The 25,856-nt window shown below is 44.0% G+C and overlaps 1 protein-coding gene across 1 annotated transcript in view; it reads left to right on the forward strand.

The window, feature by feature from the left end:
- The window catches only part of plekhh1 (pleckstrin homology domain containing, family H (with MyTH4 domain) member 1), a 28,173-nt gene extending 3,189 nt beyond the window's left edge, over positions 1–24,984 (forward strand). Inside the window, exons 2-30 of the mRNA XM_020098229.2 lie at positions 1,330–1,512; positions 7,629–7,691; positions 8,380–8,529; positions 8,617–8,700; positions 8,821–8,902; positions 9,167–9,340; positions 9,667–10,418; positions 10,757–10,835; positions 12,056–12,147; positions 12,245–12,392; positions 12,947–13,083; positions 13,550–13,660; positions 13,905–13,991; positions 14,345–14,503; positions 15,732–15,812; positions 16,055–16,234; positions 16,323–16,434; positions 17,154–17,266; positions 18,267–18,443; positions 18,812–18,909; positions 18,997–19,174; positions 19,447–19,602; positions 20,013–20,110; positions 20,350–20,491; positions 20,609–20,751; positions 20,937–21,066; positions 21,658–21,741; positions 22,722–22,868; positions 23,697–24,984. Of these exons, the coding sequence (XP_019953788.2) occupies positions 1,369–1,512; positions 7,629–7,691; positions 8,380–8,529; positions 8,617–8,700; positions 8,821–8,902; positions 9,167–9,340; positions 9,667–10,418; positions 10,757–10,835; positions 12,056–12,147; positions 12,245–12,392; positions 12,947–13,083; positions 13,550–13,660; positions 13,905–13,991; positions 14,345–14,503; positions 15,732–15,812; positions 16,055–16,234; positions 16,323–16,434; positions 17,154–17,266; positions 18,267–18,443; positions 18,812–18,909; positions 18,997–19,174; positions 19,447–19,602; positions 20,013–20,110; positions 20,350–20,491; positions 20,609–20,751; positions 20,937–21,066; positions 21,658–21,741; positions 22,722–22,868; positions 23,697–23,849 (4,254 nt within the window). The 5' untranslated portion in view covers positions 1,330–1,368 and the 3' untranslated portion in view covers positions 23,850–24,984. The remainder of the gene's footprint in view (positions 1–1,329; positions 1,513–7,628; positions 7,692–8,379; positions 8,530–8,616; positions 8,701–8,820; positions 8,903–9,166; positions 9,341–9,666; positions 10,419–10,756; positions 10,836–12,055; positions 12,148–12,244; positions 12,393–12,946; positions 13,084–13,549; positions 13,661–13,904; positions 13,992–14,344; positions 14,504–15,731; positions 15,813–16,054; positions 16,235–16,322; positions 16,435–17,153; positions 17,267–18,266; positions 18,444–18,811; positions 18,910–18,996; positions 19,175–19,446; positions 19,603–20,012; positions 20,111–20,349; positions 20,492–20,608; positions 20,752–20,936; positions 21,067–21,657; positions 21,742–22,721; positions 22,869–23,696) is intronic.
- The last annotated feature ends 872 nt before the right edge of the window (positions 24,985–25,856 follow it).

The following is a 25,856-nucleotide window of genomic DNA, read 5'->3' on the forward strand; positions in this document are numbered from 1 at the left end:
TAATTGTGACCCTCATACGCTCCCGTCTGCCCCAGAGAGAGAAGGAGTCGTCAGTGTTTGGACCTTGACTTGTCCGGCCTGGGTACAGCGGTCGGCTGGCAAAACCTCCACATGCTTGACTTCTGTAATTTGTTTGCTAGGCCTGTATTTATGAGCATGCTAATTGCAGGGAGCGCCATGGTGCAGTTATAGTTGCTGGACTTTGAACGTCTGCAGTTCTGCTGACGGTGTCTGGCTGCACTTTGAGTCTGTCTGTCTTTCTGTTTGAATACTTTGCCCTTCGAGCTTCCTTGAACCTCATTCGGTTCAGTTTTTAGTCACTAATACGCAAATCTTCATCCAGAACGTCAGCATCGTCACTTAGCTCTCAAGTTATGATCCTCACTTTCATCTCTTGATGATCAGGAGTTTGAAACCACACAGTCAGGTCTTAACCTTTGGGAATGAGGTTCCTCTGAGAAAAATATTCACGAGTCGATCCTCCTCAGGTAAAAATAACTTCAGCGCCCCAGTTTCCCACATTCAGCACTCAGCCCATTCATTCTCACACATTCTTTCCTCCTTTCTTTGCCGAGGCGAGCTGACACCCCCCCCCCTTTCTAGCTGTGATGGGACTGTCATGCAGAAAGACACCATTGTGCCGCGAAGGATCTCGTTTCACTCCTGCCTTGTAATTAAGAAGGGATTGCATGGCTAGGGAGTTGTGGACGGGGGTAGCGGTGCGGGGGGATTGGGTTAGTAGGTAATTTGGCTAAAAAGCAGAGCGCTGACCTGCTTTGTAGCTGGCAGGCCTGGGAGCCGGCACGCATGAACCCAACTCCCCCACTGACACAGAGCCTGCCTGCTGAGTTTTTGTTCAGTGTGTGTGGGCATGCGAGAGAGAGAGAGAGAGCGCGTGAACTAAAAGGAAATAAAGTTTCAGGCTGCAGCGTTCTGTCCAAGTGTGTTTGTGTATAAAAATGTGTTTGTGTGATCAATCTGTGTTAATGCAACGTGCTTCTCTGTGGTAATGTGTCACAGAGCAAAGGGCAAAAGTGAGAGGAAGAATACATTAAACTGGTGTTACCGTGAACTCATCATTAGTGTTTGCTTTACTCACATTTCCTTAATGAATCATGGGAAGTGCGGTCAGAGAGGAGGTTAAATCACTTGTCCAATGAATGAAAACAGAGGCTGCACCATTTCAGAGAAGGTCACCGGATTATTTGTGCATCAACTTGAGATTTGCGTTAATGTTGTTTGCTGCCTTATCATGTTCACATTGAAGATAATATATTACACTGCAGGCAAAGAGTTCTGAGTTGGCCTTTTTTTTTTTCTGTGGTTCAGTTCGGTCTGAGTCCAGAGGCAGAGCTTTGAATCGTTGCCATGGCCGACGTGCTGGGGAGCGGCGGGTCGGGAGCCATTGGAGCGGCCAGCGTGGATTGGCAGAAGCGCTGCATCGCTCTGGAGATGCAGCTGCTGAGGTTCCGGCTTCAGGCGGGGAAAATCCGAGAGCTGCTGGCAGAGAAGGTAAGATAGAAAAGCATCATGGGTAGCTTAGTGAACACAGTTTGCACGTAGAGGTTGTGTCTGAAATCACTCCTTCATGTCTTCCTTTATATCAGACTCTCTGTACTGAGACTTTTCCATCATTGGCATTTTAGATCAGCTTTAAATCTGTCAACACTGAATTAGCAGAAAGAAATGTACAGGCCATAGATTTTATTTTTTCAGAGCTGTCGTGTTTTGTTCATAATTTGCACATTTGTTTAAATGCCGGGGAAAAGCAATGACCCGTACGAATGGATATTTACTGTCTTTAAATGCAAAAATGTATTGAAACTTCAATGTTGACCAGTTGAAATTCACTTCAGATCAAACCAACTGCAAAGTAAAATAAATCCAATGTAATAAAAAAAATCTGTGAGCTCAATTGGATTTATAAGAACTGATTTACAGTTTCTACATATTAAAAATGCATCATCTGTTGACATGTTCAACGGCCTGTTCATCTTTTCTGGTCTTAATATGTTCTGTTTTAACTACATGTTCATGTAAAGCACCTTGAGCTGCAGTTAATGCTATGAAAAGAGCTAAAGTACGGTGGCCCTGAAGAGCAAAACAATTTGATCTAAAGGTTGTATTTGCTTCATGGATACTTGTGCTGACTGTGTGGCTGTTTGCATCGTATACTACTGTGACATTTTAACTTGTCTTTAGCTTTCATCTGTAAAAATACTACATCCCGCCTGACGCTCTGACTCACGAGCAGATGTCACTGACCCGTCATCATCCTCTCCTTTCCCTGGCAGTGTTTTTAACAGTTTTCTGCACCAGGAAACAATTAAAGCAAGTGAATCGGTTAGAAATGCACGTGTGGGTGACTGTGTGTTTATGTGTGTGCGTACGGACACATGAGATTACTCTGCGTATTTGGTAAACACTCAGTCCAGTCACTCTGTGTCATCAGAGGTTGGTCTTCATTTCAGCCAAAACGAATGTTTAAGGTTGAACTCATCACTTCTGGTGCTTCCCCTCACGTCGGGGGAATAACCGCATGCAGCCGGCCAAACGCTTGTAAAGTCGTGGCTGTTGCAGACACTTTGGAGAGGAATCAACTGTCATCAGGAAACTCGGTCCTGAAGATTTGAGGGTGAAAGAGTGGAAATGTTTGGATTAGAGGAAGGAGGATCGAGTTCAGTAGCAGAAAAACTCTTGTCTTGACTTCACTACAAGTGGCCGTTGCTGCTCTTGTTTGAAGTGTCACAGCGGTTCACTTTCTGTATCCTCTCTAATTCTGGAGCAGGCGAGTGGTTCATTCAGTCCGTCAGCAGGATGTTTACAGTGCAAACATAACCCGGCGGCTGATAAGAGCTGGACGACTCCCTGCAGTGTCTTCTGTCAGGTTCTGTCAGACCTCCTGCTCCTTGGAGAGAGTCTGTGAAGTGCATGCACGCACACACACATTCTCACACACACACACTTCCAAAGATCTATAACTGATGAAGTGAGAGAAAGTTATTGAAAAATGGTTCCACTTTAAAAAGCGTGGAGGAGGATCAACACCAGCCAAAGAGATTTTCTCACAAACTGGCAACATGTGCACGATTACGTTTTAGTCTTAAAACTTATCACTGTTTATATCTGGAGTTCACACTTTTCTAAAATGGCCCCATCTTAGTTTGAAAAGTCTGGGACTACGTTTTAGTCTTGACTTGAGACGTTTAGAGACAGCGATGCATTCACTTCCTGATTGGTTCTCGTCAATCACAACAACCAGCGGTGAATGCAAAGCACAGTCAGTAAATAGTTTTCAACATTGTTTCTTCTCCTTCGTAGTATTTTCTGTAATGACGCAACCAGTTGAGTGGTCGGTTTATTCCTGTTTACACCAACACACACACGTCTAGTTTATGTGAATGGAATCGTTTTCCTGTGTATAAAACATATTAGTACATGGATTTAGCCGAAGAGGTCTTGTAGCTCATTTATGAGAAGTAAAACATAAATAAAATACTTACACAAAGAGAAAAAAACCTTAGAAACAAAGCCTGATGTAGTTTATTTCTCTGTGGCTTAGATGTATGTGGAGCTGCGTAGCTACATCCATGAAAAACAGAAACATGTCCACAAGAATGCTGAGCAGACCAGTGTGGGTGGGATTTAAGCACCAATTGTTATAGAACCTAAATAAAATCAATCTGCAGATTTCTGATGTGCTGAATACGGGAGGATACATCACTCGCTATTGATTGATTATTTGAAAATGATTTACATGATGTCGCGCTGAAGGAAATGAAACATGTCTAATTAGCAGGTTAATGAACCAGTGGAATTTAGTTTGTTTTGGATCAGACCCACATAAACCATTCTGGTGAAAAATGATGCTACTCGTGCATGAAATATGTATCAATCCGCAGCTAAAAATAGTCCCCACCACCCTCCCTGTTCTCTCCTGTAGCTGTAACTTGTACTGAAAACCACAGCGCCATACTAACTTGAATATTATCACAGACATCAGTGGCACTGAGAGGCAGAGTAAGAAAAAACTAGGATGTCCCAAAATATCTCATAAACTCAGACTATGTGTATATACTGTCGACTCCGGGTTTTGAAAAATGACACATTATTACAAGTCATCAGCGTAATATTCACAGTTAAATGTTCTTTTTGTCCATGATGACAAGAATCGAAGAAGCATTTCTCTTAATAGTCTGATTAGTCTGTCACTTTCTCTTTCCCTCCATCTCTCACACATGTTCACACTCTCCGACACAAACACACCGAGCGCTGAGCCGAGCCGGGTTTAAGTGGAGGCCTGTGCTGCTGCTGAGTGTGTTTTTCTGAGGTATTCTTGGTGTGTGTGTGTGTGTGTGTGTGTGTGTGTGTGTGTGTGTGTGTGTGTGTGTGTGTGTGTGTGTGTGTGTGTGTGTGTGTGTGTGAGGGTGGGGGGATTGGTGCTGCTGAGTGACTACCATTCCGTCATGTTATTGCTGTTTGGGAAGACTGCTTCACACTCCTCATCCCCTCTCTTGCCAAGTTAGGAGTGTTTTACGCATTGACCCACTTTGGTATGGAAAAACATGAAGGAGAAAAAAGCTGATGTGGTTGCCTGTGACATGGCATTTATCTCCAGAGGCTGCGAGTGAAGGAGAGAAGAGAGAGAGAGAGAGAGAGAGAGAGAGAGAGAGAGAGAGAGAAGGCGATGCCCTGTTTGCCTTGTGTGGAGCGAAACAGGACGATTACTCCATTAAAGAATTGGTTTGTGTTTTTACTGCGGACTGGGGAAGTGGAACGGCAGCTGTCAGTTGTCGGCTGAACTAAAACATCCAGAAAAGAAAAGCGACGGCTTTGCTTTTGGCAGAGATGTGACGCAGCTCTGAGAGAAAGTAGTTTGAAGGACTGACGGTTTCCATCTGTTGACAAATTGAAGATTGAGTTTTCTGGTTTGATTTGATTGACTCGGAGAGACCGACCATGAACTGTGTATTAAGAGGCACGACATGACAGCTCCCCAAAAGTGAAGCCTGGTGTCTGCCCGCAGGTCGTGAACTCCGTCTCCTCCATGTTACCAGACGGGACTGAATACATTTTTCTCAGAGATGGTTTCTGTCATTTGAGGTTGTTCTTATCACACTGAAGCATGTTTGAGTGAAATAAGTTATTCGCTGCTTTTCAAATGGGGGTGGCAGATGCTCACAAAATTTCCGTGGTCCATTAGTTGATGAGATATTTCTGTCTTGACTGAAAGTGGTGGACTTGGAGCGGAATGCCGCCGCGGTGCCAGCATGGTTAAAAGATATATATAGAAAACATTTGAGGATATTTAAAAAGCATTAAGACCGAATAAAATACAATAACACATGACGCACACAGACAAGATGAAAATGTCTTTACAGTAAAAGCTACTCAACTAATATTAGACAGTGACAAATAAAAAAAACCTCCAGAATCCAGTAAACACCAAGTTCCCAGAGAAGAGTTTCCCAGAGATGAGAGTGGTTTGATATCAAAATCCTCATAGAGACAGTTGGGATTCAGAGCTTTGTGGAATTAAATCCAGAATCTTTGGTCTAAATGTTAATTTACTTTCCCAGAATATAGAAGAAAAAAAACATATTCAGAGGAATTTTTAAATTGGAAGGTATTTCCACTTCAAGGTTTCCTTTTCATTACTCAGCTAATCTAATATTGGACAAATTAGATTAATCTCTTCCATGAGCCTCACGTGGCCCGAGGAGCAAAACACAGTAATTTGACTCAGGCCAGTTAGTCAGTTTCAGTCAGAGAGGAGAGACTGCAGAGATCAGCGGGTTCACATTTCTGCTTCTAAATATTTATTTTCATGATGGGATTTGACTGGATCAGCTTCTTTTTAATGGCTCAAGTGCTGAAGTCTGTGTTTCATGCATTCAGGCCTTTTGGCTTTTATATGAAAGAGACGGCTTCTTTAAAATGTCCATCTCTTTTCTCTTATCATTAAAAAACGATTTAAAAGATAATCTTCAATAGATTTCAGTTTCTCTTTCATTCATCTGTTCTTACCCTTCTCTATAGACCAGTGGGTTTAACATTTAATGATTGAACTAACCACCAGATGTAGGTGTTAATGATTAAAGTCTCGAGGCAGGTGGAATGCTCAGTTACTCCTCTTGTACTTGCTCTACTCTGTAAAATTATACCCTCTGTGACTTATGTGTACAAAGAGGATTAAACGATGACCCACCGCTCCATCGGCATAGTGGGGAGTAGATTATGAGTGAATTTTCATTTTGGAGGGATTTATCCCTTAATTTGTGACTCTAGGTCTGAAACCCTCTCTGTTCAGGCTGCTCTGTCACACAGCCTCGGTTAGTTCACACTTTCAAAATGAAGAGACCCCCTCCTCCACCTCCTGACCTCTAACTTTCCTATGATTGGGTTGTTGCAGCTCGATGGCTTCTTCTGACGACACTTCTCACATCTGCTCACCACTGTGACCTTAAGTGCTCGCAGGGTTCTTCCCTTTTTCTTCTTTCTTGTACGGAGAACAAATGCTGTTTGCTCTTCTCCGGCTCAAACTGAGTAAAACCTTTGAGAACAGAAGCTTTTGACCTTGAGGTGAGGAGTCATCCAACCACTAACCATCAACCTCCGCCCCTCGCCTCCTCCTGCAGACGTGCTCTGGATTTAGTGGGTGTTAATCTGGCCGCGAGGAAGTATTCAAATATTGTGAGTGGTGGATTCTGGGAATGATCCTTTATGGTGGTGACGAGAAGGCCGAGGGGAAGACAAAGGAACAAAGATGACGGGTGGAATTCAAATTCATCTCCCAAGCAGATTGGATCCATTAGTATATTTGCTCTGCTCTGCCCTGAACTCAGAGGAAAGGGCATCCTGAAACAGTTCAGGGGTGTTTTTGTGCGTGTGTGAGGGAGAGGAGATCCTTGCAGGACGGGCAGTGTTTGACTTTGAAAGCATGAGTATGCATGCTTGCACAAAAGGTGACGCAAGCCTGTGCACACACATACGAGCATTCTTCTGTCACACTGTTGTTTGACCAGCCTCCTCCGAGGGCCTCGCCGCTGCTCCTACAGTGTCTCTGTGCCCTGCTGCTCACAGTGCACCTCCCTACAGAACACTGTTCCATTTTACAGAAGATGAACTCTCTCATGCCATCTTATCTCTCTGGGTCTGTCTTCTCTGCTGACTTCATATTGACTTTCATTTTTCTTTCTCAACAACTTTTATTGAGTCTTTTTTTCTTCATTAGAGCTGCTTTCCTAACAAGACCACTTTTAAAACTTCCCAGTACATTACGTTTTTTAAATCCCCCCTACGGCAATAGTGATTATGAATGATTAAGTGTATATGTGTGTGTGTGTGTGTGTGTGTGTGTGTGTGTGTGTGGCTCCTGGCTAGGTGGTCTGTCTGTCTAATGGGTCCTCTCGTAGCAGGTTACAGGACGTGTCTTGCCATAACCTGTAGTTTTGAGGTGTGGGTGAATTAAAGTAACTATTGTGGTGCAGCGGGGGTCCACCTCCAGCTTTTAGGAGTTTTTTAGAGCTCAGGATTTTCCCGTGGCGACCCCCTAACCCCAGCATCCCATACAGAGATCGACTGAGCCGCGTTTAAAACCATGGTAACCTGTTGTGTGTCTGTCACAGATGCAGGAGCTGGAGCAGAGGGTGACGGAGGCCGACCAGCGAGCTGAGAGTGCTGAGAAACAGGTAGAGGAGACGTTCACATCCTTCTGAACATCTATTGTAGACAAGTGCATTTGTCACTTAATAGATGTGCAGAGGATTTTTCTCTTTTCAATTGACTTTGATTTAACCAAGATATGTCAAACACAGGTTTTCTCCCAGGGTTATACCTTTGCTCAGTTTGTGTCTGATGAAAACAATGATTTGTGGTGGAAAGAGAAAAAGACAATAAATTGATAATGAGTTAATTTGTTTTTCTTAAACCTTTGTGCTCAACACTGAGATAGCCAGTTTTTGATGCATAACATCATATAATAAGTTGGATTTTGTGCTTTGTTTGTGTCATAACCTCTAATTATTCAGTCTGTGATGTGACTCAACAAAAGGAGAGTTTTGGTTTTAGGATGGGAAACCTCATACATATCACGTTCACTCTGTGTCTCTCACTGTTGGGTTTAATCTCAGATTTGCTGTCATCACTGGTTGTTCCAGGTGTTTACTGTAGGTGGTAATTTAATCGCGCCCTTTGTTTGAGAGAAAAATACCTTAAGGCTTGGAAAGCTTTTATGTTCTTGTTGCAGCTGGTAAAAAGTATCCTCCATGTTTTCTTCTTGGTTTCGTCTGCCGCCCATCAACATTTAATGAACCGTGCAAATCGAAGCTGCCTTTTTGCCCGTGCATGTGCATTCACTCCTCTAATTATTCACTTCAGATACATGTCATGGAAGAAAAGCTGAAGTCTGCGAACGTGCAAACCAGCGAATCGGAGAGCTCATTGTACAGAAAGTACCAAGAGCTGACCAGTCAGGTTCAGCAGAAAGATGCTGTGATAAAGAGATTAGAGATGCAGCTGGAAAAACAGGTATGGACGGAGCCATCTGATAAAGAGCAGAAATGTCCATTTATGTTCATGAAATGTAGGTTGAAATGATGGATTCTCTGACTGCAGATCTTAGTCAGAGCCCAGGAGGCAAAGGTCATTGAGGAAAAGGCTGCTAAGATTAAAGACTGGGTCACCTTCAAGCTCAGAGAGGTAAGCTCACACATGTACGGATATACCCTGAGCCTCTGGGAAAAGCCCTTGTTCTGCCCTCACTCTCACTGTGGCAACAAGAGATGCTCATGATTAAAAGTGTATTATCTACCGTTGCAGATGGAGCAGGAGAACCAGCAGCTGAAAATGTCCAACTTGAAGCAGACAGAGCAGATAATGTTCCTGCAGGACAAACTTCAATGTGAGTGCTTCTGCTGCCAAAGAGACATATTCAGGGTCATTATTGTGATTTGTGTTATTATTTGAGAAGGTTTACACGCTCTCATGTTCAGACTGTCCATTGCTGCAGCTCCTCTTTTTAGCCTCTGTCTGAAACTCATGGTTTTAGCTTCTGTCTCTGTTAGAAAGGTCAAAGTACAGAATCAATCAGATTGATGAGAGAATATTGCCGGTGCTCACGTTCAGAAGAGACAGAAGCATTACTGGTGTTGTGTTTCTCCTGCAGCACTCTTAGAGAAACCAGGATCTCCGGCCACCTCCCCTGTAATGGATACCCACCTGGTGCCCAGCAGCCCTCTGTTTCCTCCCAGCTGCCCTGGCACACCACCTGCCCAAGAGGACAGCTGGAGACAGACGGGTCCTCGTGGAGCCGCGTCTAATATCAAGATGTCGCCTACAGGTGCGGTGCCTTCAATTTATTTTATCCTGGGATCATTGGCAGGAAGCTTTTGTAGCAATAACTCAAACTGGTCTGATTACATGACGGGAGCAGAACCAGTAATGATGGAAAGAGTCTAAATAGTATTTTCTAAATCTTGTTCTGTTCATTTGTGGTGAGGGCCGGGAATTTAGTTTTTATTTTTATTCTATTATAATAACGGTGACTAATATCCTCCACTTCCACCAGACCTTTACCAACAGTCGCTTTATTTATATTTATATAATATATTTAGGGATTTATCTTTGATTGTTCAACATTTTTCTTTGTTGTCTTTTCTCCTCTAGATGTGAAACGGCCTCTTGAACAGCTGAGTGCAGGGATTTGTCTCGGGGACCTTGCTGCCCATGATGCTCTCTCTCAGAGTCGGAGCAGGGAGGGGCCCAGCAGCCCTGTTTCCATCAATAGACCAGAGGTGTCCCCAGAGGGTCCGTCTGGATGCTCAGACAGAGACAACTCCTCTGATGAGCTCAACAGCAAGTTCCGCTCTCAGTGCCTCCACTCTTCCTCATCCTCTTCGTCTTCATCCTCCACTTACGAGATGGCCCACGGACCGAGCTCGCTGGAGTCGTCCCTCGGAATAACACCCAAAAGCCCACTTCTGTCACGCTCCCCATCCACCAATAACCCCTTCCCCAATCCTCCCCAGCCTCTGGTTCACCCGTCAGGCACCAGCATGACGTTACCCAAAGTACGAACTCCTCTCACCCCCAGAGACAGCATCCAGCTGGTGAAGAAGCACTACAGCCAGCCGCAGCCCAGCCTGGACAGACTTCACCACCTCAACGTTAGCATCGACATCATGACCCCATCCTCCACCTCCTCCACCCTGAAGAGCAGCGGTGCCAGCACCTCGCCCTTCTCTCAGGTCGTGGAAGAAACAGACATAGATGATGGGCTTCCTGAGAGCATGGACGGGGTAGTGGAGGGGTCAGGATCAGAGGAGTCTTCCCCAGATGGAGTCTCTTTCGTGGGGCTTGCAGAGGAGCTGGAAATTCTCAAGCCGCCAACACCTCCTTTACATCGCTTCCCTTCATGGGTACGAGAGATCAGTCTAATCAATTCAACCTCTGCATTTGTACTAAAGCAGTTCATCCTGATTCATTATCTTTTTGTTTCAGTCACTGTTTAAAGCTAAGATACCATTAGAGGTTAAATAAGTAGTTTGACATTTTGGAAATTAAGTTTATTTGCTTTTCTAAAAAAACAAAACTTGTCAAGTTGTGTTCTTCATGTCAAGAACACAAATTAATGTACTTTCCAAAACTATTACTTCAAAGATTGTTTTGCAGAAGATCTCAAAGCCAACTGTATTTTACAAGTGTTTTAGAATAATTTTAAGTGAAGTGAGGACAATGACTGAATGTTTTGCTGCAGGAGAGTCGTATCTATGCTGTGGCGAAGTCAGGAATGAGAGTTTCAGAGGCCAGTCCTGGAGCCAGGGGCCCTGGACGAGGTGAGTCCCCTGCAGCCAGAAACAAGAAACTATCCATCCACTACACTTTTTCATTTCTGTGACTCCAGGGATGCTTTCAAAACCTGGTTCTATTCTCTGCAGTGCAGTGAGGAAAACTGTGAAAAGCAGTGTGTGTGTCTGTCTGTGTGTGTTTCTGTGTGTGTGAGAGAGAGAGCCTGGGTGGTGTAGCTTGCGGTGTGGGAGATGAGTCAGTGCTGTGAAGCGACATGTCATTCAGCTGATGCTTAAGCTGCTGTGGGGGGTGAGTGTGGTCGGTGTGGATCTGTCATTCCTGCCTTTTGATGTCACTTCCTCTGGCTCGAGGCCCCACACACCTGTGCAGATGTGAGCTATTTACAGAGCTGAAGAAGAAAATGGGAGGGCAGAGGTTTCAGACGCTGCTTTTTAATCAGCCACAATGAAAGGATGAGGTCTGGGTGTAATTACCGCTCTGCTCTCTGGCCCGACATCATCCATTTTGTCAGGCTGCAGACAGCGAGGGTTGACAGCTCTCTGACGATTGAATTTCCAGGTTGTGCCAGGTACATGGAGCTGACTGCCAAAAGGCTGATGTGGATGAAGTTATAGCTTGTTCAGCTTATTCAGCTTCCTCTCATGTTTGGGCCTTAAGGTGCGTCAGGCTCAAAGCACAAACTGTAAATACCACAGACAAGTTGTACTTAGATTTCTTTCCACCATGAGTTACTTCAAAAGCTATTGTGCTGTTTCAAATAGGCATGTTATGAAATGCACCTCTCTTCAGTTCAACATGCAGCTGCAGCCGCATCTGTAAATAAAGACGGATGATGCGTCCTCACTTTCTACGTAAAATGACAGAAACCCTATTTGGAAAAATTTACTTTGCATTCACTTTGACTCTTTGTTTGATCCATGTTCCATCCACTAACATGGAGAAGGTAGGGTTTATGACCTATACTGCTGCCATCCACCAGGGGAGCTCTCACGTCACTTTACATACGGTCACTGGGTATAACCAGTGGATTTCTTAGCTGATATAAGTGAACTTTACATTTCAGGGATTGCACACTCAGACTCTCTCGTGTTACTGTTGCTCAGCGTAGCATTTAGCATTTTTCAGTAATTACCACTTGTGGCCACAGTGGCCGCTGTTTAGCAATACTTGCATAGTCTTGCCTTGCTGTGCAATGCTCTTGACTATAATAAATGAATAATTTTGGATAACTGTTTTCCTGTTGCAGGGTCCAACTTACCCCAGTATCCAGCGGCAGGTCCGTTCACCCAGTTGATCTATAAGAATATTAATGTTCCAGTCTACACCACACTGAAAGGGGTGAGTGAGGGTTGATTGAAAGGATCTGTGCTTTTCAGACTGGTTTTCTGTACTGAGCGTTTGTGTTTAACAATGCTCCTTCAATTGCATGTTCCAGAAAGCCACTCAGATCAGCAGTGTACCTCTACCCGATGACGACTCCGGGTCTGAGGACGACAGCAGCTCTCTGGCCAGTTTACGGACGTCCATCCTGAGCCCAGAGAGGAAGGGCAGCGTCCCCGGCAGCCCACGTGCCGTCAAGAGAGGTAGACTTAATGCAGTCAGTGTTGTAAAAACCGTGTGCCTCTTAAACATCAACCTTAGAACCAGTAGAAACACCTTTTGTCAGTGTTTGTTGACAAGAAAAGGTTTAGATCTAGTAATTTATGAAATTTATGAAAAACTATTTTCAACACTTGATACACATATAGTATAAGTACTATTTTTTCTACTCAGCATAACAGTATTTAGTTAACAGATGCTGCTTTGTGAGTATGGGAAGTACCAGGATACACTGGAAATGATTAATTGAATAAAAAGTAGATGATGCAGTTAAAAGAAAAGTACACAGCAACCCTCAGTGACTGCAGATATTCAACTCTGGAACTCACATACAGTAACTGCTGGAATGCACTGAACATCACATACCGTTGTGTAAGAGCCTGGATTTTCAATTTACGAGCCTTCTGTCTTCTACCGCCTGTTGCGTGCTGGCTCTCAATCAAGATGTGTATATAATTTATTTCCTGTGCTTTCCTTCCCCCTCAGCCTCATCCCGCTCTGTTCCTTTTTGTAATATAATAATCTTCTTTTCTTGAAGGTGTGTCCATGTCCTCCATAAGCTCGGAGAGCGACTACGCCATTCCTCCTGATGCCTACTCCCTGGACAGTGATTACTCAGAACCAGAACACAAAGTCCAGCGCACCTCCTCCTACTCCTGTGAAAGCACCGGACCTGTGAGTACTGACAAAGCCTGAAAAATCGAAATGATAGAGAAACACTGGAGATGGTGAAACACAGGCACACTAGTCTGGTGTTTGTGTCACATATTACATATACACATCGTTGTATGTATGAGTAACACAATTATACACACTCATAAATATCAGTCTCCTAGACATGACAGATTTTTTTATCAAGATTAATTATCCCCCGTGAAAATGTTTAATAACGACATACTGTATCTCACAATGTTAAAGAAAGTGAAATTCCTGGATCTGCCCCCTGATACGCAACTGAATTGAATGGGTTCTTACCTGAACCATGCGGCTAAGTGTTTTCTGTAATAATGAAGTTATTCAATACGATAAGCATGTATTTAAACTTGTGTCTCCAACCTCTGAGACGAAGAAGAATAAATGTTTTGCTACGTTTCGTTTGAGCTGAAGCAGCCCTGTTTAAATGTGCTGTGTGTGTCTGTAGGAGATGCTGGAGAAGTCTGGGTACCTGCTGAAGATGGGCAGTCAGGTGAAAGCCTGGAAGCGTCGCTGGTTCATCCTCAGGAATGGGGAGATCCTCTACTACAAATCTCCTGTGAGTGTTTCTGCTGTGAGCCGGCCTGCCTGCTTCCTTCTAAGGTTTTACTGTCTGCACAGAAAACATTGCAGGAATATTTCCTCCACTCAGACTGTGGGTCAGCTCAAGTATCATCACTAGAACCATGTTAACACCTGGTCACTAGATACCCACCATGCACCTTAATGCATCTCTGTACTTTCTGTTGAGATTTCTCTTTGGACAGAAATGAATCCTTTTTTGTGCATAAATGTGTTTTCAGAGTGACGTGATCAGGAAACCTCAGGGTCAGATTGAACTCAACTCATTCTGCAGTATAGTTCGTGGAGAAGGTGCACAGACGTTTCAAGTAAGTGGAAAACAAACTGTATCTCACTTTATCCTACAAGCTTTACAAAGAACTGAAGTGGTAGTTCAATATTTACAGGTCTACAATTTGAAAAGAGTGTGGTATTATAGAAACTATTCAAAGACAGCTGTGAGTGCACATGCACCAGCAGACTTATTATAGCGCTGCATCACTGCAGAGCTTTACTGCTGCATACCACAGAAGCAGCTTAAGATGACATCAGGTGTAGCATTGGACTGGAATGTTTTCCTAGCTCTTTGGAAGCTGATTCTGATCTGCTCTGACACGATGATGCTATCTCAGTCGTCCTGGTTTAGTTTTTTTCCCATAATTCTGCCTTTTCGTGTAATCAGTTGATTACGGAGAAGAAGACCTTCTATCTGACCGCGGACTCACCCAACATCCTGGAGGAGTGGATCAGGGTCCTGCAGAACATACTCAAGGTCCAGGCGAGCAGCCCAGTTACCGTGGAGACCACGACCAAGCCCACCGCGAGAGGTTGGCTCACAAAGGTCAGGACCCAGAATTTGACATTTAAACATCTTCAAATCTCAATGGAATAGTTTGACATTTCAGTAAATTAACTTTAAAGCTTTCTTACCGAGATGAGAACAACTTAAACTGAATGTTTATGTAGAGACAGTTTTTATACTTAACCATACAGGTTTCTGTCCCTAGTTTCTAGTCTTTATTCTAACACTAGCTAATTTAAATTCTACTGGTAATTGATTGGGTCCAAAAAATAATTAAATTAGAACAATTGAAGTTAATCAAAGAAGTTGTCAGTCCAGGTTTGCCCCCTGAGGTGCAGGTCAGCCCGTCTCTCTTCTGAAGAACATCTCATTTTCAGGCCTAACGTCCTTTTTCAGACAGATTTGGAAGTGCCTGTCACTGCGTTTGGGGGGGTGGGGTTGACAGAGCGCTCTTGAGGCAGATTCTTTAAAACCATTTTTCGCGTTGGGACACGGCGAAACGACCAGAGCTGCTGGAATTCCACTGAGCTCTGTCTGTTTGTCTGTAAGTGAAGTTAAGACCCTTAAACTGTTGACAGGTGTGTGTGATGGGTCTCTGACAGATGACTGACGGCCTTGAGCAGAGATGTTGGAGCCTGCGTCCTCTCGCCGACCACCCCCCCTCCCACAATCCTCTTCCTGCGAGTCATCTTTGATCTGCTGGTTATGATGCGACTCAGTTCAGACAGAGGCTGGTGTTCCTCTCAGTGAGCCTCAGTGACTCCGTGAGACAGATACCCAGCTGGTTTCATGTTCAAGGCGTCCCACCCCATTTGTTTATTTACAAAACTGTTAGAAAGTGATATTTAATTATCATCTGTAACTGGATTCCTGATTAAAAACATGAAGCTGAACTCTGCTGATGACGGTTTTCATTTGACAGGAATCACTTGTCTCTGTTCTTTGGAAAGAGAAGAGGTTTGGATTTTTAAACTGTTGTTGAAGTCACCGAAATTGCTTTTAAAATGATTTGCACACGCACAGCGCCCGCCCTGCTCCCTCCTGGGACATCTGCTGGTCAGATGCAGAAATCTGAAATTCCCTGACTAACATCTGTCAAGCTGTTTAAAAAAAAAACGTTCTGGTCTGAGTTTCAAAGAGCACACACGCACAAAAGAAGAAGAAGAAGAAGAAGAACAAAAAGTCTCATATTACTACTGTTTTGAAAAATTGCCAGATAGTCTTGGAAAGCTTTTCTCATTCGTGTCCACTGTTCTTTCTGTTCCAGGTCAAACACGGGCACTCGAAGCTGGTGTGGTGTTCTCTGGTTGGAAAAGTCTTCTACTACTATCGCAACCAGGAGGACAAGGTTCACAAAACAAGTCTCCCACTGTCTTTAATGAGCATAGTTAATATCCAGACATATCTCCAAAAGGATTTGTACGCACACGCTCTGTAGCGGTTGTCGTAATCTGTAGAGAACCTTAGATTTTTGACACATTAAGGATGAGGCTTACAGCTGTTACTTCAGTTACTGTCAGTTTAATATGTTAAAAACATTGGAATTGACTCAAATTGATATTTACATAGGGTTTGTCTTTTCCGTTTCAGTTGCCTCTGGGTCAGTTGCAGATGCGGGAGGCGTTGGTGCAGGAGGTGGATCGCTCCTGTGATTCAGACGAGGATTATGAAGCAGGTAGTCGGGGTTTCCTCTCCTCCCACTGCACCTTAGTGGTCCAGCCCCGAGACCAGAGTCCCACATATCTGCTGATCGGCACCAAGCAGGAGAAGGTACGGGAGCAGAGAACGTCCTAATAAATGTTGTGTGGTTCTTTTCAGGTGCGTTTGCATGTTAACAAGTATGTTTTACTCTACGCAGGACACGTGGCTGTATCACTTGACCGTAGCTGCCGGCAGCAGCGCAAACTTCAAAGTGGGCACGGAGTACGAGCAGCTGATTGGTAAACTCCTCGATGCAGAGGGAGACCCAGGTGAGAAATCTATATTCTGACAGGAGATCAGTGGAAACAAAGGTCTCTCATCTCAAAGCTGCTACATCATCAGCATCTTAGCCATCAGGACACCAGGATGAGTTTTTTAAAAGTATAAGACATATGACAAGCCTGGGTTAATAGATGATGTTAATCGAAAAGTCCAGAACTTTTCCAGACGGCCAAGTAGAAAAATATCTGAAAAATGTCAAACTGAGCCCAAGTCTCTGTCTGAAAACATCCGTCTTTGTTTTCTTTAGTAGATTAGAAGCAACCAGAAGAACAGTCCAACTGATTTTTATCCAGGCTGCAGCAAGCTTGTGTTTTCAATTTGGTCACTGTGATTATTTTTATCTCATTAAAATCCAGAGAAATTCAAGATACTTGTCCAGTTCTTTAAATTGCACGAAGCAGATGTTGAAAAAACAATTTGATCTGAGTTTGAACACTATGTATTTTCAACACACTGAGACAAGATGAATTAACCTTTATAAGTGGAAATGAATCTCCTCAGTAGCGTGCTCCGTGTTATTGGATCCACAGAGTCTGACGGTGTTAATCCACTCTGCAGACGGTGTTTACGGCTGCACCGCTGCTGTGTGTGAATTCTTGTCAGCTGTTGAGTCATTAGACCTTTGAAACTCAATCTTTATGTTTGTCTGTGTGTGCATGTGTTTCTGTGGGTTTAATTGTGTGTGTGTGTCTCCTCCTTTTCCCAGAATCTTTCTTGTGGAGGAGTGAGGCCTTGAGCTTTTGTAAGGAGGGTCTGCGCTCGCCTCTCACCACCCTGCCCTCTGAAGCTCTGCAGACAGAAGCTCTCAAGCTTTTCAAGGTCAGCCGCTCCACCGCTCAGCCTCGTTTCTGTCTCTCTCACTCTTTTGTTCCATCCCACTTACTTTCAACTCTCCTCTCGCTTTCATCCTCATCTCCAAATCCCTCTCTCGGTTTTCTCTCCCTCCCTCTCTCACTTTGCCAAACGTCATCCCGCCTCCTCCAGTTTGTTCAGACCACAGCCACCCCCCCCAAACCCGCTCCTTTATCCACCTCTACTCGTGGATGCGCTCTGTGGCCCTCTTCTTATTCTCCCTCCTCCTCTAAACCAGATCAAAAGCTCAAGGACGGGGGGGCCCAGCTCATTAAAAGTGTGGAAGAGAGATAATGGCCTTGATTATCTGCTCTGATTGAGGCTAACCTTTCTCCTGGTTTACAGCCTGTGTGAAAGGACCCCTCTTTGAAGAGGAGACATGGGAGGTCAGGGCCTTCAGAGGGTGACAGCAATGGATATGGAAGCTGCAGGATGGGGGCGGAGAAATGGGATCAGACCTTGTAGAAAGATGGCAGATCCTTTTCTTTTTCTATCCCGCGGCCAACTGGTGCGCCCACCCAGGAGCCCCCGCACTGCCCGACTCACGCTTCACAGCCTCCCCGGCTACAGTAGAACTGTAGGATTGAAGGGTGAATGGATCGACTCTCAGTTTGAGCAGCCGGCCCTGAAAAACAATCCAGAACACATGAAAGAAAAAGCATGAATGGAGGTGACATGCGTTTTTGAGTTATTAGAGAATCTGACAGAGACGAAGAAAACTGTGAAATTAGTTCTTTGTTTTCAACCGTCACAGTGAATGAAAACAAAATAATGAGGTTCACATTTATTTCTTCACACTGGAGGACTCACTGAACTCTGGCCATGATGCTTTTTGTTTTTTTCTGAATATCATCATCACCCAGTGTGTTTTTAAAACTGAGAGCATTCAGCTTCCAATTCCTGCTGTGTTTGCCTCCACCTGCTGGTAGCTCAGTGAAGTACAGTTATCTTTTTCCTCTCTCTGCAGTCCTGTCAGCTCTTCATCAACGTGCTGGTTGAGTCTCCGTCTGTCGACTACCACACGTCACTGGCCCAGAATGCTTTGCAAGTGTGCCTGACCCACCCGGAGCTGCAGAACGAGATGTACTGTCAGCTCATTAGGCAGACCAACGGCCGGACGCCACACAACTACTCCCTCACGCAGGTCAGACTGGTGCTTCAATTATTAGATTATGAGATTACAAAATCCAGGTTGGTTTAATGTGAAGGAGTGTGTTTCTGCATTTGAAATATAATATATAATATTAACATCCATCCTGAGTGATCAGTGCTAAGTACACCTCAAAGCGTCCTGAGGTGATCACAAGTGGTCACAGGAGACAGGAGGTGAACAGGTGTGAGATGAACTTAGCTCTGTCCACTCGGGATCAGATCTCTCAGGACGGATGTTGATACCAGGTCTGAACAGAGCCTCAGTTATCCTGTAATTTTAAGTGTTTCTCCTTTTACCTCCTCCTCCTCCTCCTCCTCCTCCTCCTCCTCCTCCTCCTCCTCCTCCTCCTCCTCCTGCAGTGCTGGCAGCTGTTGTCTCTGTGTGTGGCTCTGTTCCTCCCTCAGCAACATTTCCTCTGGTACCTGAGACAGTACCTGCAACGCAACGCTGACCCAAGGTGAACTAGCAAACTCACCGAGCCCTTTCAGTTTACATATTCACTCTCCTGTTTGCACCACCGCCGACATCTCATCTGTCCACACAGGAGTGAGGTGGGGAAGTACGCAGTGTACTGTCAGAGGTCTGTGGAGCGAACCCTTCAGAACGGAGAGCGCGAGGCCAAACCTTCACGTATGGAGATCGTCTCCATCCTGCTGAGGAACCCCTACCACCATTCACTGCCGTTCAGCATCCCAGTCCACTTCACCAACAACACCTATCAGGTAGCTCACAGCTGCAGACGTGCACATGTCCTGTTTGTTACTGTCTCGCTTGGACAGATTCAGTCACATCATCACCCTCATCCTGTCTCGTCTTGTTGTGGACTAAAAATAACAACGCAGTAAAAGAATGTGAGGCGTTGAGTTGGAGTGATTTGGTCCAAAAACTGGATTTTTTTTACTGATGTTTATTAACATGCTCTGTCTGAATCAAAAGAATAGATCAAATAAATCTGATCTCTGTGTGTCCTCTTGTTCTCACGTGCTCTCTGCAGGTGGTGGGATTTGACGGCTCCACCACAGTTGAAGAGTTCCTCAACACACTGAACCAGAGGATCGGCATGAGGAAGCCTCAGCTGTCGGGGTTCGCCCTCTTCACAGATGATCCTTCTGGCAAAGACCTGGAGCACTGCCTGCAGCCATCTGCCAAGGTACAACTGTGGGTCAAGCAAGAAACCCTGCACACTCCACTGAGGCTTTTCTGTGGCGCATCCAGCCAAAACCATTAGTCTCATGTTACCTAATGATTTAGAGGATCAGTTGTAAGTAGTTAGGGACTGTTTGGACAAATTGAGTTTGTCCAAACCTTGCTGTGACTTTTTGATTTTCACATGTAGCCATATTCCAACATAAACTATAATTAAATTCCTCTGGATAATAAAGTTGCGCTTCCACTTCGTTCTAATTATAGTTAGTGAAACTCCTCCAGCACTCGGAAGACAGTGAGGCTCACGCAGCAAATCAGTCGCTCTCGGACAGATCAGTGTCTTTGTGTTTCCTCATCTGAAGATAGAAGTTTACATACGTCTGACTTGAGACTGACTTTTATTCCTTCTGTCAGATCTGTGATGTCATTTCCAAGTGGGAACAGGCCCTGAAGGAGCTGCACCCTGGGAAAAACGAGGGGACGCGGATTGTTCGACTAACGTACAAGAGCAGGTAGAATTTCCATCATCGGATCTGGGCTTTTAAAGGCAGGAACAGCTTCCAACTCACACACACGTGCACACGCATCTTTTATTATGTGGTTATAAACATCTGTTTTAACGCAGAACACAGGCCACACAGTAAAAGCTGGGGATGTAATCTGTGTTCAGTGCTGTGATCAGATTCCTTCATCTTGGAAATGAAGTGTTTTAAATTCCAGCTTCTCATTTTCTTTTCTTCTTCGTGTACAGGCTGTGTTTCAGATCTCAGGTGAAAGGAGAGACGGAGCGAGAGCGCCTCCTGGTGGCGTACCAGGTGAACGACGAAGTTCAACAAGGCCACTTCCCTGTGAACAAAGAGCTGGCTCTGGAGGTGGCTGCCCTCATGGCTCAGGTCTGTTAACATCAGATACATATGTAGGTCTTTGTTTTGGATTTATGAAAACCTTCTATTCTCCTCCACCTCTCTTTTTCTCACCCCCTCTGCTCTTTTGTTTTTTTCTGATTCCAGGTGGAACATGGTGATCTGGAGCGTCCCGCTGCCTCCTCTCCCTCCAGCTCTCCTCAGTCTAAATCCCAGCTGATCCTCCTGCAGGCCTTAGAGCGCTTCTACCCCAAACGCTACAAACAGGAGTGCAGCTCAGAGCAGCTCAGGTAAAACAAACAATAAGAAATAGTAAATTCATCGCACGTCTTCTGGATTCCCTTCATAACATATGGTATACATTGATGCATGAAACAGATCCATCTGCATGTACGTCAGACAGAGATGGAGCAGATACAGATTCTGTGGTGTCTCTTAAATGAAGCAGAGATAAATGTCTCTTCTCTTCTTGCAGAGATCTTACTGAGCGTCTGGCCACTAAGTGGTCTCTGCTACGTGGGTGCAGTGCATCCGAGTGTGTGAGAATTTACCTGACTGTGGCCAGGAAGTGGCCCCTGTTCGGAGCCAAACTCTTCAGTGCCAAGGTAAAAAAACTTCTCTCATTGTTATTTGTGAATATGTGACTTTTACAAACCTAATGAAAATGTGCATTTGGAGGGTCGATAACTGGAAAAATGCTTTTTTGAACTATGTGATGTCCCTTATCATATGATGGAGAATCATTTTCGGATCAGTGTAAGCTTTTAGATCGTGTCCCTTGTCTCCTGTCCGACTATAGGGAGATCCTGTATATTAGAAAGTCTGTTTTTCTGACCTTGTTTTTGTTGAGCTCAACTTTAACCAGTAAGCTCTAAAAGTTATCATCCTGGTGTCATCTGCAGATTTTCTCCCAAGAAATTCAGTAATGGTGAAAAACCAGTAATGCACTGTTGAGTTATTGTGTCCACACACACACACACACACACACACACACACACACACACACACACACACACACACACACACACAGATGGGGGTAAAAACATTGCTGCTGGCGTGGGTTCAGACTCACAATGATTTGCTCTGGATTAAAAAACCCTTGAACCTCAACGTCCGACCAGTGTGGAACCAAACAGGACTTGTGTGTTTGCTGGTGTGACACGTGTAACACGAGCCTTTGTTTGGTCTGTCCACAGCCCCTCCCCCCCTCTCCGGTCGAGCAGAGCCAGGTGTGGCTGGCTGTCAATGAGGATGGACTGTGTGTGCTGGACTACACAATGGTGAGTGTCATCAAACACACATGTTGTCACATAACACATGAGAACCAAAGAGGTTGTGTGTCCGTCGTCAGAACTGGATTTTTTATTGGACCCAATAATAAAATGATGCATTTTTGGTTCATAGGTCAAAGGTCACCTGGCAAAACACTTTTTATGAGGGATGTGATAAAATGATAGAAGGTCAAAGGTCAAGTGTGACATCATCATGTTCTGCAGAAACACATTTGGTAAATGAACTGGATCTATTTTAGTTTTCAGTCTCATCAGCTACTCGTAGTCACGTTCACACACTTCTATACAAAGAGGTTTTTCTATCACGTACCACACAGCCAGTGCCTTGCTCAAGGACCCTTCAGCATGGCTGGATGAGACCACTTTCATTGTTTAACACCACAACTCAGTGGTTGTGACCTTATGTCCTGTAACTGGACAGATCGTGGGAGTCGTTCTGCAGTCCAGAGTGTTTTAGAATTTTTGCCTTTTTATATTTAGAATCGGTTTTTATTTCAGGGCTCGAAAAGATTTATATTTGCAGTTGTGCAACTGCAGTGTTTGAAGTGGGTTTTGTTGACCCACTGGTCTGGAATGAGTTTGAGATCTGTGGCGTTTCAAACACCAGAGATCCACAGGGAAATCAGACAGCCGGCCTCAGATGTGACGTCCCTGACCCTGACAGATCCACGTTCCAATGTGTAAGCAATGCTAAAGTGAGCTCTGTAATTTTCTGCAGCCCATGTTGATCCACTCCATTCTTCTGGCGTCAGCGTCGCTCATCTGCTGTCAGAAAAGTCAGAGGAAGAAAAAGCAAAGTGAAAATCAAGTCGCTGGAAATGATGTCACACGTCTTCACACTCAATTTGCAACTTTAAAAAAAGCAGAAACCAAAATGATGAATTCCAAGCTCCATTCAGGGACCCTGAACGTGCTCCTTGTTTGCTTCCATTTCTTTTTTTACACTGGCCATGTTTTTCGTTTCGCAGCACACGCTGGTCACTTACTCGTACCAGTGTGTCATCACCTTTGGTGGCTGCCGGGACGATTTCATGGTGGTCGTCAGCCAGCAGAGGGAGCCGGGGGTCGGCAAGAAGAGTGTGGAGAAGCTGGTGTTTGGGATGGTTAAACCGAAGGTAAGAGAAGTTCAACTACAGGGTTTCCTACCTGTGAAACATTGAGCTGCAAGCTAAGTGAAGGACCACAATGCAGTTCAGCAACATATGACATCATCCCATTCAAAGTGATTGATCATTGAAGTTTGTTAGTTCTTCATCAAACTTTATCAAACTTCAGAATTCACCACTGAAAGTGAAGTGAAGGGGTCTGAGTTGGTTTTCACAATAAAACACATCCTTGTTGCTGACTAGGCTTCATATAGGTTTGATTCAGATGTTAAAAATACTGCACACAATTATTTTGAAACACAGATTGTAGTTCTCACCCACTGCCCATCCACATTTATTTAGTTTTTCATTTTTACCCCTGCAAGGCCTGGATTTACATTGACAGTTAAGTTATGTGATTAAAAATATGTTTTAAATATAACTCTAAGAATAACATGTGAAGCACCGGAGGACCTGGCTTCATCTGATTGGGCCGCTGGGTTTCGTCGGAGGTGAGCAGGAATGTGCGAGGTTGAGGTGTTCAAGTTTTATGAGGAAACTGTGAAGACGAGACAAAAAAAAAAAAAAGTCCTGACTGACCAGACTGACCTGTTTTTACACATTATGGAGAAAAGTGGTTGTTTGTCTTGTTCCATGAGCAGAGCCACATGGAGCTTTAACACAGACTCACGTTACTGAAGGTGAAACTAATGAGAGGCATTTAATTCTGGATTGTAGATCATGTGGGTTTCTCAGGTTTTTACACGATACTCGTCTCCACTTCCCCAGAATCTAATGAAACTCGATCGTATCTTGATGTTGGAGTCATTACTGTCGCTCTCATGTGTTCTGACTCAGATTCTGGAGCTGACTCTGCTCATGGCCAGCTACATTAACCACTGGAACCCGAACCTCCCGTCTGCCGCGCACCAGCCGCTCGGCCACTGGGACGTGGACAGCAGGCACTTCCCCGCCATGAACTACACCACCAAGGGCCCCACGCTACTGTGAATTCTGCAAGTAACGAGACTGTCTGAGCACCGGGAGGCTTCATGCCTGTCCGTGTTTTCTCCATTCGTGCAGAACAAGCAGTCTGGGATTCTTTTTCTAAAAGTGTTTCTCATGAAGATTTAGATTGAGATATTTTAGGACTTTTTATTTCTACAACCAGAGGGTTTCAGCTCTGTGCAGTAGAAATGGACGTTATTACAGGTTGTCCGTTGTCATTCTGGTTTGGCTGAAACTCAGTGTTGTGTGTCACTGTAATTATTCTCCATGGATTTTCACACATACTTGACAATGTACCAGAATTTAAATACATGTCGGATCCTGTGCAATTAGAAAGAGACTGATCGTGTTTGCAGTACAACAGACTCGTAGATTTTAGATTCTTCATTTGATATAAATCACACAAACTCAATCTACGACTTCTTTAGGACATAAAACATCCGAGAGTAGTAATAAATGTCTCTCGCACGTCTCCAGAGTCGGGTCAGTGAATTCAAATTCAACCAAAGTCCCAAACAACCCAAAATGATGAATTCACCATCATAGAAAATGTAAAAGATGAAATGTAACACAACAACTGTTATTTCAAGTGTTGTGGGTTAATTTTGTGTCCATTGATTTTTTTTGGGGGGGGGGTGCTTTGTAAATTTTGATAATCCTTTGATATTTTAATGTGAAAGTGAACTTTAAAAAACAACTGGTACTCAATAAGGAAATGGGATGTTTTTCTAAAATACTGTCGGTCTAACGCATCTGTGATATTTCACCAGTGATTTGTATATTCAGGTTTTAATAATCTACAATTGATAAAAAAGGGGGGGTTAGATTTTTAAAAAGAACAAACCAAAATATTCGAATGACTTGAACTGTTTTGGATCAAACCACTGTCATGCTCATTAGTTATTTATTTTACTTCCAACATTTTGTTTTTAGCTTTCGTATAGAAGGAAATAATTCTTCTGTCACGTTTGTACAGAAAATCTCAGTTTTGTTGATGTAGCAGAATAATTTAAGAGCAGAGTGTGTCTGTCGCTGCAGCAGCCGAGTAACAGAGGTTTGAAAGATGGTGTCTTTGTGTTGACTGTACTGTACGTGTGTGTACGTGTGTGTGTGGTAATAAAATAAATACATGACAGGACTTCCATCATTTCTTTATAATCTCATTTCATATCTTTCACTGATGGAAAACAAATACTTTAACACAAGCACTTAAGTTCAAAGTTAAAGAACTGGAAGTAAATTACAGTACATCTGTTTTATGGTACTTTATACGTCTGCTTCAATACATTCAGGTCATTCTGCATCAATACTCTACACTATTCTTCTTATAATGAAGTGATAGTACGATGTGGTGTTTCTACTTTCACTTGATGATCTGTATTTCCAGTGTGTAATATATTCTTCATATAACAGGTGTAATTCTCCAGGAAACAAAAGTGGTGTTAAAGTTCTATCTTAGCTTCTCAGACATAAAAAAAAAAAAAAAGTTGCCCCATTTTTACAGAAGGCAACTTTAAAATGTTCAGGTCACAGAATAATGTGTGTTCTTGAATCCGTCACAGCTGGAGCAAAAACTTTCTCTGGCTCCCCCCCCCCCCCCCTTTAACAAAACACATTCAGGAAACACAAGCTTTATCCAACAGCAACACAATTAATATTTCAGTCAGAGGAAAAAAGGAACAGTGTGCCTACACACTGTGTCGCCGAAGACACGTCTTCTCTCATTCAGCGTCTCCATAAATTAAACACTTACAGTGAGTGCTGCTCGTGCCCAGTCCGCCCAGTCTTCATGTTTTACTGGGGTTGAGGTTGCAGGGGTGGAAGCTGCTCTGTTTCTCTTATTCAGCGAGGTCAGAGTGCTAATGGCATTTTCCTGCCAAATATGTGCTGTAAATCCCACTTTTTGTTTTACAACACGTCTGAAGCTCTCACACAGAATATGAAATGTTCTCTGTAACGTTCGCTGCTCAGCCTCTCTGTGGTTCGTGTCTCATCAGGAAAGAAAGTAAC

The sequence above is a fragment of the Paralichthys olivaceus genome, chromosome 12 (assembly GCF_024713975.1).
Source record: "Paralichthys olivaceus isolate ysfri-2021 chromosome 12, ASM2471397v2, whole genome shotgun sequence".
Taxonomy (NCBI): domain Eukaryota; kingdom Metazoa; phylum Chordata; class Actinopteri; order Pleuronectiformes; family Paralichthyidae; genus Paralichthys; species Paralichthys olivaceus.